At 47.4% G+C, this 15,059-nt stretch overlaps 4 protein-coding genes across 4 annotated transcripts; 1 reads left to right on the top strand and 3 right to left on the bottom strand.

The window, feature by feature from the left end:
- Positions 1–693: 693 nt before the first annotated feature.
- Positions 694–5,098, top strand: TrAtP1_009724 (uncharacterized protein; the record flags this gene model as incomplete). Its single annotated transcript, XM_014091541.2, has 2 exons — positions 694–1,405; positions 1,467–5,098. The coding sequence occupies 2 exons, from the start codon at positions 694–696 to the stop codon at positions 5,096–5,098; spliced, it is 4,344 nt and encodes a 1,447-aa protein (XP_013947016.1).
- A 3,700-nt stretch (positions 5,099–8,798) lies between these two features.
- On the bottom strand, positions 8,799–9,635 carry TrAtP1_009723 (uncharacterized protein; the record flags this gene model as incomplete). The annotated part of the gene is made up of 1 exon (XM_014091212.1): positions 8,799–9,635. One exon carries the CDS (start codon positions 9,633–9,635, stop codon positions 8,799–8,801), a length of 837 nt encoding a protein of 278 aa, XP_013946687.1.
- Positions 9,636–10,100: 465 nt separating this feature from the next.
- Positions 10,101–11,492, bottom strand: TrAtP1_009722 (uncharacterized protein; the record flags this gene model as incomplete). Its single annotated transcript, XM_066114400.1, has 2 exons — positions 10,101–11,240; positions 11,307–11,492. The coding sequence occupies 2 exons, from the start codon at positions 11,490–11,492 to the stop codon at positions 10,101–10,103; spliced, it is 1,326 nt and encodes a 441-aa protein (XP_065970496.1).
- A 603-nt stretch (positions 11,493–12,095) lies between these two features.
- TrAtP1_009721 (uncharacterized protein) lies at positions 12,096–15,058 on the bottom strand. The gene is made up of 5 exons (XM_014091214.2): positions 14,380–15,058; positions 13,235–14,298; positions 13,006–13,166; positions 12,870–12,935; positions 12,096–12,812 (listed from the first exon to the last, which is right to left on the bottom strand). Exons 1-5 carry the CDS (start codon positions 14,535–14,537, stop codon positions 12,255–12,257), a joined length of 2,007 nt encoding a protein of 668 aa, XP_013946689.2. The 5' UTR covers positions 14,538–15,058; the 3' UTR covers positions 12,096–12,254.
- Between the last annotated feature and the right edge of the window lies 1 nt (position 15,059).

Here is a 15,059-nt window from a genome sequence, read left to right as displayed (position 1 = left end):
AGATAACTTTCCCTTTAATAAATAGTGTTTGTATTTTAAACTTGTGTGTATAGTTTTCTTTTGTGGTCCCTATTGTTCTTCGCCCCCCTTGGGTTGGTATCCAATGGCTGTGAATGATCCACGTCAGCTTCCAATTATTCTCAATGATTAGATGCATAAGCTATCAATATATAGTGTTTGCGAGTAATATTTTGAACATGTATTGGAAGGAGAATTCTTTGCTGTTCTAGTGAACAGGAAACTATTCACTTCCGCTCATATATACGACGACATGCAGTGAGTAGCCTTGCCTCGAACGTCACAGCTCAATTGTTGATCTATTTCTTCTAGTTATGCAAGCCTTTTATGATGAAAAGTATTATGATTGAATAGAGTCGACGTGTAGAATACAATGTACCACTATATATGCCTAACAATATTGTTAATCTAATTTGGGCTCCAAGGCATATTGCCCTGCAGTTGCCTGCAGTTCTTATTGGTTCAAACATATATGTGTGTAACATTGTTTGTAAGAAAACCCCTGCTAATGCAGCAACGATGGCTTGCTGTATGTCGGCACCTAAAAGCCCAACAGGATAGAAAGGATAAAAGCTAGCTTCCTTTTCACCTTTACAGAAACCAGCTTACAACATCAGTTACATTTAACTCAATATAAGAGAATCTTTCAATAAACTCCACACCATAAACAGCAGCATGGACAACAGCTGGTGGGATGACTTCTCGAACAACCTTGCGACCGATCTTGCCCCTCTGATCGCTCTTTTTGGAGAGGCGGCGACGAAGCAATATCTTAGCGAATGCCTGACTGTGGAAGATATTGTCATTTTTGCTGTCGCCCCTTTGGGAGTCATCACCGCTGTGGTCTCTGCCATTCGCGTATGCGGGACTCCGTCACTTCGGGCTTTTGTGGGAAGAGCGCAAGAAGGAGCTGGTACAGCTGAAGCAGAACTATGCTCTTCTACCAGCCGCGATGTCTGTGAGCTATACAGTAACGGAGGCATCGCTCGCGTATTCGGACGTCCGAAACTTCTCGAAATTGTTCATGATACTCAGACTAATCGCGATGAATTTTATCCCTCTGATGGAAGCGAAGCTACAGCCGGCATATACTCGTTTCCAAAGTATATCAAAACAAAGCGCGGAATGAAGGAATGGACGTTGGAACAAAAGTTCCCGAGCACAAGAAGGAGATCAGTAGGCTCGAATGAGAGTGGACTGATTCAAGTACAAAGAAAAACCGTTTTTGCTCCAAACCCAAATCTTTCTCTCAATATCGGAATCAAACCCCTCAACAGGCTATGGTTCCTTGCCGCTGCTACTCTGGGTGTAATTTTACAACTATTCATCTTAGTATGGGCAACTTTGACTAGGTACTATTTTCGCTGGCTGAGAAATGGTCGTGAAGGTAAGTCTGGCCTCCCACGTCTCATCCCCTTCTCCTCGCATTCGATCTAATCTTTTCTCAGACCAATACTCCGTTCCTCTGACTGTTATTGGAACAATTCTCCTTTGCCTTGGGATGGCAGAATGCGCGCATCTCATTGAGAGTAAAACGAAGGAACAGATTTACCAACGAGTTGCACCGGTTGCCGGCGATGCACCTTCAAACATGTACTGGGTCCAGCCCGGAAACCAGAGCATCGGTGATCAGTTCTTCGACTCTTTTGCATATTCCGATTCTAAGCAGTCGCTACAGAAGTATATCACATCTTGGAAAGACACTACAAATAGGCCATCCACCATGGTATTAATCTGGGCTGCGGTAATAACAACATGTATCGGATTTATCTGCCAGTTTTTAGGCCTCAGAGCTGCTCATTCTTCAGTTGCGATAGCGCAGCTGGGTGTGACAATTTTTATGAGCGCTATTCGAGCGGGGCTTAGAAGTCAGAGATTAAGAACAGAGGATAACTTTATGGCAGATGTACCCGAATTTTATGAGGGACACGAGCTGGATTATTTAGCATTGAAGCTGGGGCAACAGCGGTCAACCCCATCTTCAACAAAAGTTCAACAGCGCCCTCTCTGGAGGGTATTCAACTCTATCTCGAGAAGTTCTATCCCCCAGACAATTCATGCGACTAGCGCGGACAACAGCAGGGGCTCACCTATTCTGGAGCGACTTTCAGTCAAATATGAGCAATCAACCGTGCTCGCTGGGTTTCGAATCCAGTCAATCGATAATAGATTCATATCACTAAAGCGCGCTGCAATGGATCGTGAGCTTGTTGAATGGATGTCGGCGGAATATTGCTCAGAGTGCAAAGATCAATGCGTCTGTGGAGAAGATCCATGCAAAAGGGACCCGAGTGCGACTGTCAAGGCCTTTTTATACCGAGCCCGTCTCTCCCGCATGACGGGAATAGAAGGGCCAAAGTCAACACTAAGCAGCTATTGGGGAGAAGAATTTGTAAATGTACGAAGCATTTCTCTTGCACTATCCGACGCTATTGAAGAAACGATGCGTATCCTATTTTCTTCGGAAGGGAGTTCGCCGGTGGTGTTGCATAAGCCATGGGAAGACGCCCTTTCCATCTTCTGGGCGATCCAGTGTTCGCTGATAGATCCCTCGACGAAGCGCCATAAAGAGAGTATTATACACATGTCGTTGAGACGGTCAATCAATGAAGATGCTGTCCCTGGGGGTCCGTGGAGGGTTAACAGGTCTGAGATAGAGGCTGTACTTGGTCTCTGGCTGTGGTCGCTGAAAGAGACGCGAAAGAGGAATGATGTGTTGGAGGATGTAGATGAGGAGAAAACACTTCAGCGCATCAACAGAATTCTCTTCATCAAGGAAAATGACACTGTTATGTCTGATGAAACAGCCGAGTTAAATGACTGGCGAGAAAGTGGTAGTGTCGAGATACGACAGGCGCGGTTGAAAGTGCAGCATCCTGGAATTGTTGATATATCCAAATCCAACAACGAGCTCAAATTCAATAATATCAGATATCCTCTACGAGATACCATGAAACGCCCAGACGTACAAAACGCACTGTGGTGGAGAGGAGGAGAGAGTACGTGGCAGGAGGCGTATGTTACAGGTGAATGGGGCCCACCACTTTATTCCCACTTGCGACGTCGATTCTTTGGGTGGTATTGGTTGGAGCAAAGTCCGCCATATAACGAGCTCCAGATTCTTTATACAGACTCGCCCAACTCGTTACTGGGTAACTGTGCCCTGGAAATGTATTCATCATTCTTCTCGGCAGTCATGCACGCTGTGAAAGATATTGGAGGAGACACACATCTCGAGGAACACAAAGACAAGCTCACCGTCCGCAACCAAACTATACAAAGCATCCAAGCCACTCTCATTCGAAATGGCCTGTGCAATGCAGGAGATGCCTTTGCCTGTATCATTCCAATCCTAAAATGCCAGGATAAATTGCCAGTCCCTAATGAGATTGTGTCTGGAGCTAGTGAGATAGCGTACAAGCATTTTCAGCAGGGGAATTGGAGGCTATTTCGGGAGCTTATGGCCTGGGTGTTGCGCCGTTCAAAAATGAGTCTAGTTGCAGCATACAATCAACAAGACCCGACCAAGAGATTGAATGCAATCAATGACTTTAGACTGTCTTTTATCGAAACTTGTGAAGCGTACCGTCAAATACTTTTACGAGATTATGAAACATCAACGATTGGTGACGTACAAGGAATTCTTCAGTTAGTAGAAAGATACTCTGAAGACGAGACCATCAAGAATATTCCGCTGGTCTGGCATGACGTTGGCAATGTACCAGATACCCAAGCTCGAACCGGCCAATCACTCAGCCTGGCTGACACGCTCATCTGCTATGGAGAAGCTGCTTTGTGGAGCATCCGCCGCAAACAGTCACTACCCGACTTAGAAGAACGTTATCTGGAGCAGTTGAAGAAATATACAAGCTCAAAAGAAGTTGCTAGCAGTCCCGAACAGGCCCTCGAGAGATCGGATTTGAGCTCTTTACTTTACTTTTTGCAATCATCAACTTTGCAAGGGTCAATACAATTGACTGACCATTTCCTTTTCAAGACCATGATTGCTACATCTGAAAAGGGATGGTTTATGGTAACCAACAGCCTGGTGGAGCATGGAGCTTCAATTGATCAAGAAGATGACAACGGGCGAACAGCATTGTCCTATGCGGCAGAACTTGGTGACATCAATACAGCAAGCACATTGATGGACTTGGGGGCTTCTCTGTGCAACAGAAACAATGATGACCGAAACCGGAAACTAGCCATTCATTTCGCCGCAAAACAAGGACATGCAACGATAATTAGACACATGTTGAAAAGTTTCAGTGGGTCTTCTGGCTTGGACTATGAAGACGAGGAGGGAATGACGCCTTTGAGCTGGGCAATCACTTCAGGGAATGCTGCCACGGTCTTGGAGTTGACGAGAGAGGGCAGTTCTATATCTCCCAATGCTTACGATACAAAAAAACCGGCTCTGCATTTGGCCATTCAAGAGGACAAAGAAGAGATTGTGGATGTGTTGTTAAAGAGTGAGAAAGTGGATCCAAATCATCTTTACGGAGAAACAATTGACTCTCCGCCTCTTATACACGCGATTAGACTGAGAAAGGAGGGTATCTTCGACAAGCTCTTGAATTTCGCAAAAGTCAGGGCAGATTATACGGATACGTCGGACAGGACGGCCATCTGGTGGGCAGCAGCCTTGGGCCTTGATACCTACGTCCAAAAGCTCCTGGATTCTGGGAAATTGTACCACCCTCACGGAGCGGATAAAAATGGACATACGCCACTTTCCATTGCGGCCGAGGGAGGTCGTATCGCAATTGTTCGCCAGCTACTGAGAATTGAAGGAGCCGACTTCGCCATCAAGCCGATTATTATCGCTGCCATGAAAGGGCATATAGCCGTAGTTGAAGAGCTTTTGGCGTCTAATTTCCATCGTGAAGATAGCAAGTCCCTATTGGAGGCCAATAAACTTGGACATGTATGGATACAGATTCAACAGAGTAAACTTTGGGAAGATGTAGACGGGGAAAGATTGAGGATTCCATCGGGATTTGAGCTGAAAGACTTGAAAGATTCTGAGTTGACATTCGCTGAGGACTTGTACAACCAACCTTATGAGAAACTTGTATAATATTGATACCGTTGAGTAATTTAAGACTGGGATTGAACACAGACTAATACCCGAGTGCCATTTTAACGCTATCTGTCAGTTGACAATACGATAAATCTCTTATTGCTAGGAAAATTCAGACCGACATCTAGTGGAGATTGGCTTGGCAAAATGAAAAAAAGACAAGCTACATACTCAACCATCATCTCCTGAAAAAGAGTCCTTTATAAACTGTAGCTCTACACAGTACATATCGTTAATCTACATTTGAATAGGTAATTAGTTATTATATAGGTACATTGAAAACTACAAACCCCAACGTAGGCCAATTTCTTTTCCCTTCGCATCCTCTTTGGACCGCAGGCATGCGCCTGACAAACGTGGTTCCCAGAGTTTATGAAGAAACACCGATTCATAAACACGAGAGCTCCGAAAGGAATCGTGCCCTCCTAGCACGTCAGCATCATCACCGACACAAACAACAGGACATAAACACCAGAGAGCCCGGTGCTCGAAGACACCAGCTATAACAAGAGAGAGGTAGGTAATAGTAGATAGTAGCAGTAGTAGCAGTAGTAGCAGTAGTAGCAGTAGTAGCAGTAATAGCAGTAATAGCAGTATGAAGATAAAGCTCAATAACAAATTCTTCTCGTGAGAGGCTTTCGACGGGCGACTTACACGGATGATTGGTAAAGGCGAATAAGCCAGTAGGTCCCGGGTTTTCACACTATCTTCTTTGATCGATTGACGTCGGATGAGAAATTACGCATGCTCAGACTGCAGAATTACATTTCTTGCTTCATTACCTGAATATCTTGCCCCATTTCATGCTGATTAGGTATTCTCAATTGATATTAAAGTTTGATGCAATCATTCAAATCCTCCAGGAGTTGGAGATCTTTCAAGAATGAGTTTTAAAACTCTTCCAGTCTCTTTGAGGGAGGCTTGGACTATATCCAAATGATTCGTGTTTGTCTCAATATTTCCCAGCTTCATCTCCATTTTGCCAAGTTTCTCTTCAGTGTTTGTTGTTGGAAAATATCGTGGCTTCATCACCACAAGGTATGCCAGAACGAAGGAAGCAGCGTCAAAAAGGGTCGCAATCATCGACTAAACAATTGGGAACCAGACAGAAAAGGTCTCAGAAGCCATGGTGAAACCACGCAGAAAAGGGGGAGTATCAGGCTGGAGATCAACCAGCGGGTGGTTGGAGGTATAAGCTCTCAGCCTCGCCGGATTCGGGGGTCCGTAGCAGGGATAGGGCCGTTTCCATAGGTGAAACGGTCGTAGGTTGGTCACGAGGACTGAGGTTTCAAGGCGTGCTGTCGGTCGTCGGTAGTCCTTTAGTCGATCGTGGTATCATAGCAACTGCTACCATGTCTCGGGACAAGCAAAGAGCGTGGGAGGATAAAGCTGGTCCCGGAGCGTGGCCTCTATGACAATAAACGTAGGGACACGAAAGGTGAAATCACAAGGCTTGTTCTCTATCTAGAATATGGGAGCGCAATGAGCTATATTGTCTGACGGAGGACTTGGTACCTCCTGCCTCGTGCAGATGTCAGGCAGGCGTGACATTATATAGCTATGTTACGACTTACAACTTTAGCATTCTCTATATTACCTATACTCTTACTTTTATAGAATATTTTAATGCATTTGTGAATACAAGAAGTCTCTTCTCCGGGACCAGTACAATTCTCAAAGAAAACACAGTTGCAAAGTGAGCTGGCGCAGTTTCATCTTCAGGCCGCACCTGACTTTGACTCTCTCAATAGCACCCTAATATACACATCCAGAAAGGATGCCAATCTACTGTTACCCATTCTCCCGTGGGCTGAAATATATCATCATCTGATTTGCTCCACATATGCTTCACGATTCCCGGCTGATTTCCTGATGGCTGTTTGAATCGGGGTACCTTGAGGGCCTTGTAAGGCAAATAAGCCATGGCGACCCAAGTCCAATCCCACGGCGATCGAATGTCTCCTAGCATATGATATGTGATAATCTCGATTGTCCAACCTGTTTCCTGCCAATTAACATCAATGCAATAGTCTGTCATGCATATAGGGCAGGAATTGACGGATTGAAGACGTTGGGCGACGTGATCTGGCTGAGAGCCGAGTAGAACCTGTGTAGGAATCTGATGAAGAGGGAACAATACTTTGGCTGTTATATGCTGACACAAAGAAGCTAATCCCGTATCGATAACCGCTCTCAGTCCCTCAGAATCTCGTAAAGGGCCCAAACTCATGATCGATGATAACATTAGTTGATCGTCGATAATTCGAGCTCCCCACTCTCTAGAAGATGTCCAGCCGCAGCTTGGATCTGTCAATTTGCCGCGATACGCTAGTTTATCGACATGGACGCCATGGGCGGCGCCATAAAAATGCCGGTTCATGACAACTCGAGCAAGGGGATAAGGAATGGAGAGTGAAAAAAGGTTGAACCAGTTTATCATTCTGCAGTGGTGTATATCTTTGGTGTAGAATTCCATACTGAGATGAGAATGTTCAAACCAGCAGGCATGCCATGGATGGAGTTTGGCACAAAGATGGCAAAAGTAATATTTGGCTGCATCTTTTTCCAAAAGAAGCAGGAATTCGCTTTTTTCCGAGAAAGACAGGTCGAGAGACTTGGGGAAACAATAACGTTTGAGCGTTTGACAGGACAAGGCAAAACATATGAGTGAAGGCTTGTCAAGATGTTTTGCAATCATTAGGATGATTTCTGTGGGGATCTCAAGCCGGCCTAGGTGAGGAGAAGTTGGTTGGTCGGGAGGATCCGGCTGAGGAGAAGAAGATTGGGTTGGACGGAGAAATCTGAATATTTGTTTCCAGATACCCATATTGTTATAACAACGTAGGACGAGACAATAAGAAAGTGGTCTGATAGAGGTCTGATAGAGGTCTGATAGGGGTCGTCGAGTCCAAGTTGAGCATAATTGGAGCCTCTTTAGGATGGGAACGCCAATATATAGGTGATTGGGATCGCTGAATAACTTGAGATTAAAGTTTTTTAAGGGCATTATGGAAAGAAAAAGATAACGCAGCGTGGCTGTGCAGGGTGCAATTGAAAGTTTAAATGGTGTAAATGAAACAATGTCAAGCCACTATACGGATACAGACGAGGTGGATGAAATATACTTTCTCTTAAGAAAAGGCTTCCGTCTTTCTTTCTTTCTTCTTGCCCAGGCGATCATGAGGATGCTGTTTGCGAGATTTTCTTCCTCCGTAGTATGCCTTGTATACCAGTTAAGAGAGATACTTACATGTATGCGTATTGCAGAATGTTAAAAGAATACCTGGTATTAGTGACAGCGTTATTAAAAGGCTTCTATAAGGGCCAACGCTACTTGTGACCTGGCTATATGTGTGAAATTACAGGAGCAGTTCTGTCATTTATTTCTGGAAAAGACCTGTAAGGCCGGTGCAATAGAGGACTAAAAAACTCCATATTCAGCCACGTTGGGTCCAACAACGCCAACAACGCCAGATCATCAAGATCGCTTACAAGGTTCAAGATAAGGTTCCCACGCCAAAGATAGAGTTCCTCGCCGATGACCAAGTAAGGTAGCCTCGTAATAGCTCATAATAGCCTCACGGCTTATTCATATAATTTACTTGAAAATATTACACAACAAGACTCGACGTATCCAGTAAATAACACATCGCTACTTGTAGACATCCTCTCCGGCTCAAACTCCGACTCTCACGTCTCAATGAAAGTCCAAATATCCTACAGTAGCAAACTTCTGCCGATCAGGATCAAAATATTGCCTCAGCAGATGTTTCACCTTTTCAGTAAACATCGGATTCCAAGGGTGCAGCTTAATGCGATACTGCCGCTCCGGCCAATTTACATCACAAAGCTCGCCACTCCTCCTCGGATAAAGAAACTCCCCATTCATCATGCCGTGCACATAACAGTCTCCAACCAGAGTAAACAAAGATCTTGAAGGGTCGGGTCTTAGCACGAAAGGCGTCCGAGCACCCGGGAGGATAGCAATCAGATCGCTCATCTGACACTCCTTCGGAAACAGCCCCACGAATCCGCATGCCGTGATACCGAAGCGATGTCCCTGGTTCGCCTTGAGCACCATGGCTTGAAACGGCCATATCTTCTCCTTATCAGCAGCAGACAGCGACCTTGGTGGCCACCATTCGTCATCGAAAGGATCACGCCTGGATTCACGGAATGCCTCGTATGCGAACCGCTCGCCTTCTGGATCGCTGTTGTTCATCCAACCTCGGTTGGTGATGAGTGTCTTCCACACCGCGTTGAGCACGCTCTCACCGTTGGGATATGAGCGAAGCATACTCAATGACATAATCTCTGCGGCTGAAACAATGGCACCAAAGGCTCTATCGCGGTCAGCAGTGAAGGGGAGATTGGGTAAGATCGGGTCGTCCTGGATGAACCATGACCTGTTCCACGTAGATTTAGTGCTCAGGGGATCAATGAAATCTTGCAACTCGACTTTCAGAGTCAGTACGCATGCCGCATCAACTATGGAGCCCCGGACACGGAGAATTCCGTCGTTTACGAGGCTCATCTCTGGAGATGTATCTATGGCGCAGCTGTACAGAGAGATATCCAATGGCTGTCTAGTTTTGGAGGACCAGTCTGGCACCCACGACGGGAGATTGTTGACACGTTGGGGCAAGCCTGCATGATTCAAAAGCAGGAAACCGTAAGTAGACTTGATATAGGCAGCCGCAACTCTACAGTACAGGCTGCTAGCTGTGCAGTCTGTGGAATAATCAGGCTGTATTCCCACATATTCCACATCCTCTGCGAGAGAGAGGAGAGAATACACCTTGTCTCTATCATCTGTAGCATCTGCAGAGCGATTCTCTATCAGACGACTGAGAAGGGTATGTGAAACCTTGGCCCTCTGCTCAGTGAAAATCCGCAATCGCCCGGCTGGTGCAAAGCAATCAGGGCTGATGGCGTTGTTTTCATCTCTGCCGCCTCTTTCAGGTTGTTACGGATGATGCCAAAAATGCCAAGCTGGTTCCTATTCACAGCCCCCCTCTTTCCACTCCGCCACAGGGCCATACTTGAACGCCGATGGAGGCTCTCGCCGGGTTGCCAAGCTCCAGAACTTGATTAATGTCTGGAGGTCGTCAACCGCAGATCCGTAAAAAACAAGCACATCTTTGGCCAAAACAACCTCTTGCAAGACCCAGCTACGGGAAAACCAGGGCTGCGAGCAGAGATGCATCAGACACGCCCAGATCTTCTTGTGCTCCCGGTTTTCCATCGTGGGAATCTGCATCTGCATCCATTCATCGCTGGAGCGAAATTGGTGTTTTTGTTCGGCATCTTCGCTCCAAACAGCGTTTAGCTGGTGCATCAATGCGAAAGGCGTCTGGTCAGTCTCTAGGCTATTGTCGCTTTCGTCGCCATTTGCGAGATTCTCGCCGAGATAGGCGGCGGTAGCTTGAGCTTTGCTGTAGATGTCGCCCATGAGCATGACTTGCGAAGCGCGCTCGGAGATGTCCTTTTGGTTGATACATATGCCGTCAGCCCAAAGGACGAGATCCTGCCTCCACATGAAGATGCGCTTGAGGGCACAGTCCAGGCTTCCCGTGATTTTGAACGCTTGTCCGTTACACACAACGTCACATCTAGGAGTTGGGTCGCCCCAGTAGTACGATATGGCCATAAACGGCGGCGCCTCGTCGAGACGACAGTGTCTCAGAGTGATGCAAAAACCGTCTGGGCTGAGCGGTTTTGCGAGGCTCAGAAGACGTATCTCTCTTGCCAACGGATTCAGGGGTCTGTAGACAAAGGGCCCGGAAGAAAGGCCTACGGGGTCCATTGACTTCGGAACCGAGTCTCTCATATCAGTGTCTTCCAGCCTGTGCTGTTCTGAGAGCGTAGGTGAGAGGCCATTCGTCTTCTTTTCACTAGAGACTCCAAGAATTTCGCGAAACTCGACACCCTGGCGCACGCTGAGTGGGATCTGGGTAACGATGCCGGGACGATTGTCTGACTCCTCGTTGCAGAGAGATATTTTGAGCCGCGAGCTAGACGCAAGGCCTTGGATTTCTGACTCTGAAATGCCGGGGTTGCCCAGTCTGGCTAAGGTTTCTTTTATCAAGCGTTCCTGGGATGCCTGATCCCCTCCCCGGAAGATTTTGTCCATCAAGATCTATTCCAAAGCGATGAGCAATTGTACAAGATCAGTGCAAGCCTGGCTAAGCGACTGCATGCGTACCTGATAATCATTTGAGGTTACGTGCTTCAGACTTTCCACCATCCGGGCTATTTTTTCATCAGAAAACGACGCATAATCCTCATTTGCTCTGAAGCTCGCTTCCGTAATCGGGCGATTGCGAGGCACGGTGTATACAACATGCTTCTCGGTGGCTTCCTCGCTGTTGGCTCTTGGATCGCTCTCCATCGGATTCTTTGGCCGAATTGTCCAATCTACTTCCGCAAGCAATATGTATAACCAGATAGCTCGAGAGTATTAGTTGGCTAAGAGTTGCTGATACCGGCTACATGCGTCCTATTTATGCAGAGTCCAGACATCGTCAGGCTGCCAATCAAAGTCCCAATTCCGCCTACATAGATGGCGTTATGAGGACATGTGCAAGTGGCATGTTGCCTAATTTCATGCTGTCATCAAGGCTTAGAGGCTGGAGTCATTTACTTGATTGAGCAGCCAATATGGGATGCCAGTACGCGATAGACGAGGCGATGCTGCAGCCGAGTCAGCCTAATCACCTAATCGCAGGAATGGCGGAATGCCAATAGGACCAGGCCGGCCAACCTTGGGATTCGTTGCCATCCGTTACACAGCACTGCCGCGGACTCTGCTGTGCTTTTGAACACTGCATTAGCTTTGCATGAGGCTGAGTGCTCGCCAGAGGCTGGGTATTTTATTCCATTAATAAGAGCAAAGCTGGAAGCAGCTCATCTCCATTTCGCAGTTTTGTCCAATAGGTAAATGTAGTTAGTCATAGAGACGGTTTATCCATTATCAAGACGGTGTATCTGGTGTCAAAAATAACGAAACTTGTATACGATAGCACTGTAACCTCAAAGCATTATATCAGTGCTTAGCTTATCTGTTAATGTTTGATATCGTACAACAGTGTATGAGATCTTCATATTGTATGCCATGCTAAATGCCAAATGCAAAATACTCCTCATATCCCCCCTAAACGCCAATAAGATCCTTGGGCAAAAACGTCCACACAGTACCCACAAGCCCCAGCACCGAAAACAACGCCAACAAGCACAGCAACACAATACGCTCCCTGATCGAAACGTCCTTTCCGTAAAGCTTGAGATAAAAGAGAATAGGCAGGATGATGGAGATGAGAGAGCAGAGCGCAGCGCCGAGAAATGCACAGACAGAGTCAAACGCCGGGAACAGGATGGAGATGCCAAGCAAAATGAGGACGACGACGACGCGAACTAATGCCCTGAGACATGATTTGATGAAATCAGATTGCCGATCTGCGGGATTAGCCGCAGAATGGTGGTGGTGGTGATGAGACTGATGAAGGCCGCAGAGGACATCGGCGGTCGTAATGAGGGGACGAGCGTTGAGTGGTAGCTTGGTGAGCGGAATGATGGTGACACAGATGCACATGAAGATGGTCAGACCCTCGGGAAAGCCAGAGCTCCTGATGATGTTGGAAGTGATGGCCTCTCTGATGCCGTCACCAAACATGAGGATGCCAATAACGGCGAGGCAGGTATCCAAGACGTACTACGGAATATCATTAGCAAGTCTACTTCCCAGGAGAATTCAGGAGACAATACATACTGAAAACGAAAAGGTAATGGCAACACCCCGCCCCCACTTGTGAGGATGGCGCATGTCTCGGTAAATCTGTTCCAAATGTGTCAGAAACAAGCAAACGTCTTCCAATGACAATGGAGCAATAGTCTGGTAGTCTTACAGAAGGAAAAACAGAGTGAGCTCCCCATGGACTAGCCATCAAGCCATACGCAAGAGGCAACGCCAACCAGTTTTTAGGAAACAAATGCGTAGTGGCAGGCTGCCACAATGAGCCGGGAGCATCTGTTTTGACGAGACCATCAGCAATTACAACGCAGACGACTAACAATAAGAACAGATTTCGTTAGTATAAATCAATCAAGTCTAAGGGAAGGACGCCTGAAACTTACTGCAAAACGTAGAGAAAATGCCAATCACGCTGGTATAGCTAAGCCACCGCAAGGGCATAGCATTGAGAATAAGAGTGACAACAGCACACACACACTTCCAAAAATTAACGCCCGCAACACCAGGAAGCAAGAGCGCAAGAGAATCGGAAAACAGAATGACGAGAGCAACGCACGCAGCAATGAGCTCTATCGTAAACAGAAACGACACAATAACACGAGCTCTAGTGCCAAACGAAACATATGCCAAATCAGAATATGTGATGAGACTAGCATCATATTCCATACACTTGGCCAGCAACTTGGCCGTATGCGCCGTGACGGCGGCCGTCAAAGTGAGTATGATGAGACCGAAAATCCAGCCGCTCATCTTGAAAGCCAGCGGCAAACTCAGCAGCCCAACGCCGATGATGGCATTGATCGAGTTGAAGACAGACTGAGGCAGCGTGCTCTGGCCGTCAACCGTCAAAACGACCTTGTTTCCCTGCTTGACTTCCTTCACCAAGATCGGCTGCTCCTCGCCAAAGGCAGCATTATCCTCTTCGCCACTTTCATCCTCTGCTTGGCCGCTGATTCGAATAATAGACGGTCGGTGTCGAATGAGAGACGGCCCGCCCATCGTACCATATCCGCTGCGATATGAGCCATAGCTACCGATAATAGACTCCGTAGCCAAGTAAGGAGACGACCCAAAGACGCTAGAATGGCTCGAAAAGGTAGCAGGCAGCGCACCGCTCGCCATCTCCTCGTCCAGCGGCTTGCCCTCCCGCTCTCTGTAATGCGCACTCGCAATATTGCTGCTCGAGCCAGCAAACGAACTGCCCAGGCGCGGCGACCCATCCAAACGTCGTCCAAGCCCGCCCGCGTCGAGGCTGTCAGAGCTCCGCGAATACTCGGCATCCTCGGCGTCGCCGGCCAATTGCTGGTCCGTAGCCAAGATGAAGCTCGGGCGACGGGGAATGACTTCTGGGAAAGCAGCCGCGCGCTGCCAGCTACGGGCAAAAGAGCGGAAGCTGTTGACGCCGCCAACGTCAGCCATGGCGGCTAGACGGTCGGTGACGGAAGACCTGGAGGAAGCAATCGATATGTTAGCAAAGCGAATTCTCCTTTTTTTCGAGAAGAGTCTCTTCTTGTTCATGTCAGCTTACCGTCTGCGCTCAATGTTTCGACCGGCTAGGTGTGCGCCATCGTCATCATCGAGCAACTCCCGTTCCTCGTCAAAGGGATTTGAAGAAACGCTGCCAGTGGGAGAAGCCACGCCATCGTACTCGTTCCATGTCGTCGGATTCCGCGAAGACGGGGCCATTTGGCTGCCGTTCAGCGATTCCTGGTGCCCGCGAGTAACCGAGCGGTGGTGGTTGAGACGCGGCAGTTGATGAAATTATGCGGTGGCGATGTGCTGAATGGCACGTGCAAGTCCAGGAGAGAACGCAGTCCCTCGTAAGGATAGACGTCTAGCGTATGAGAAGAGAGAAGAGGCAGTGAGTTTCTCGCAAAAGCAGCACCAGCAGACAAGAAAACAAGAAAAAGAAAAAGGAAGATATTCCCAGGTGCGCAGATCGCAGCAAGCCAAGAGATATCTATAGCGTCGAAAACAAGATGGCCCGTGAGGGGTGGCGCCAACCCCCTCCGTCTCTGCGCAACATCATAATCACGGCGCTAATAGGAAAAAAGAAAAGAGAGAGAAAAAAGCGACACAAGCCATTCCCCGGTAGTGCTAAACAGCAGGGGATCCAGCCAAGGTAGGACACAACATGGGCAAAAAAAACAAGCAAACAGACACAAAAAACACCGCTGTCCGAGTCAGGTGGCCGGGTTGGAACTTGGT

This window comes from Trichoderma atroviride, chromosome 5, assembly GCF_020647795.1.
Source record: "Trichoderma atroviride chromosome 5, complete sequence".
NCBI classification, from domain to species: Eukaryota; Fungi; Ascomycota; class Sordariomycetes; order Hypocreales; family Hypocreaceae; genus Trichoderma; species Trichoderma atroviride.
This window is presented reverse-complemented; position numbering and strand designations above follow the sequence as displayed.

Bases quoted from the DNA above. Each gene is read 5' to 3' on its own strand.
- TrAtP1_009721 (XM_014091214.2), bottom strand. From the start codon at position 14,537: ATGGCCCCGTCTTCGCGGAATCCGACGACATGGAACGAGTACGATGGC. The intron at 14,299-14,379 runs GTAAGCTGACAT...TGCTTCCTCCAG, and splicing joins CGAAACATTGAGCGCAGACG to GTCTTCCGTCACCGACCGTC. The intron at 12,813-12,869 runs GTATGTATTGTC...GATATTCCGTAG, and splicing joins CCATTACCTTTTCGTTTTCA to TACGTCTTGGATACCTGCCT.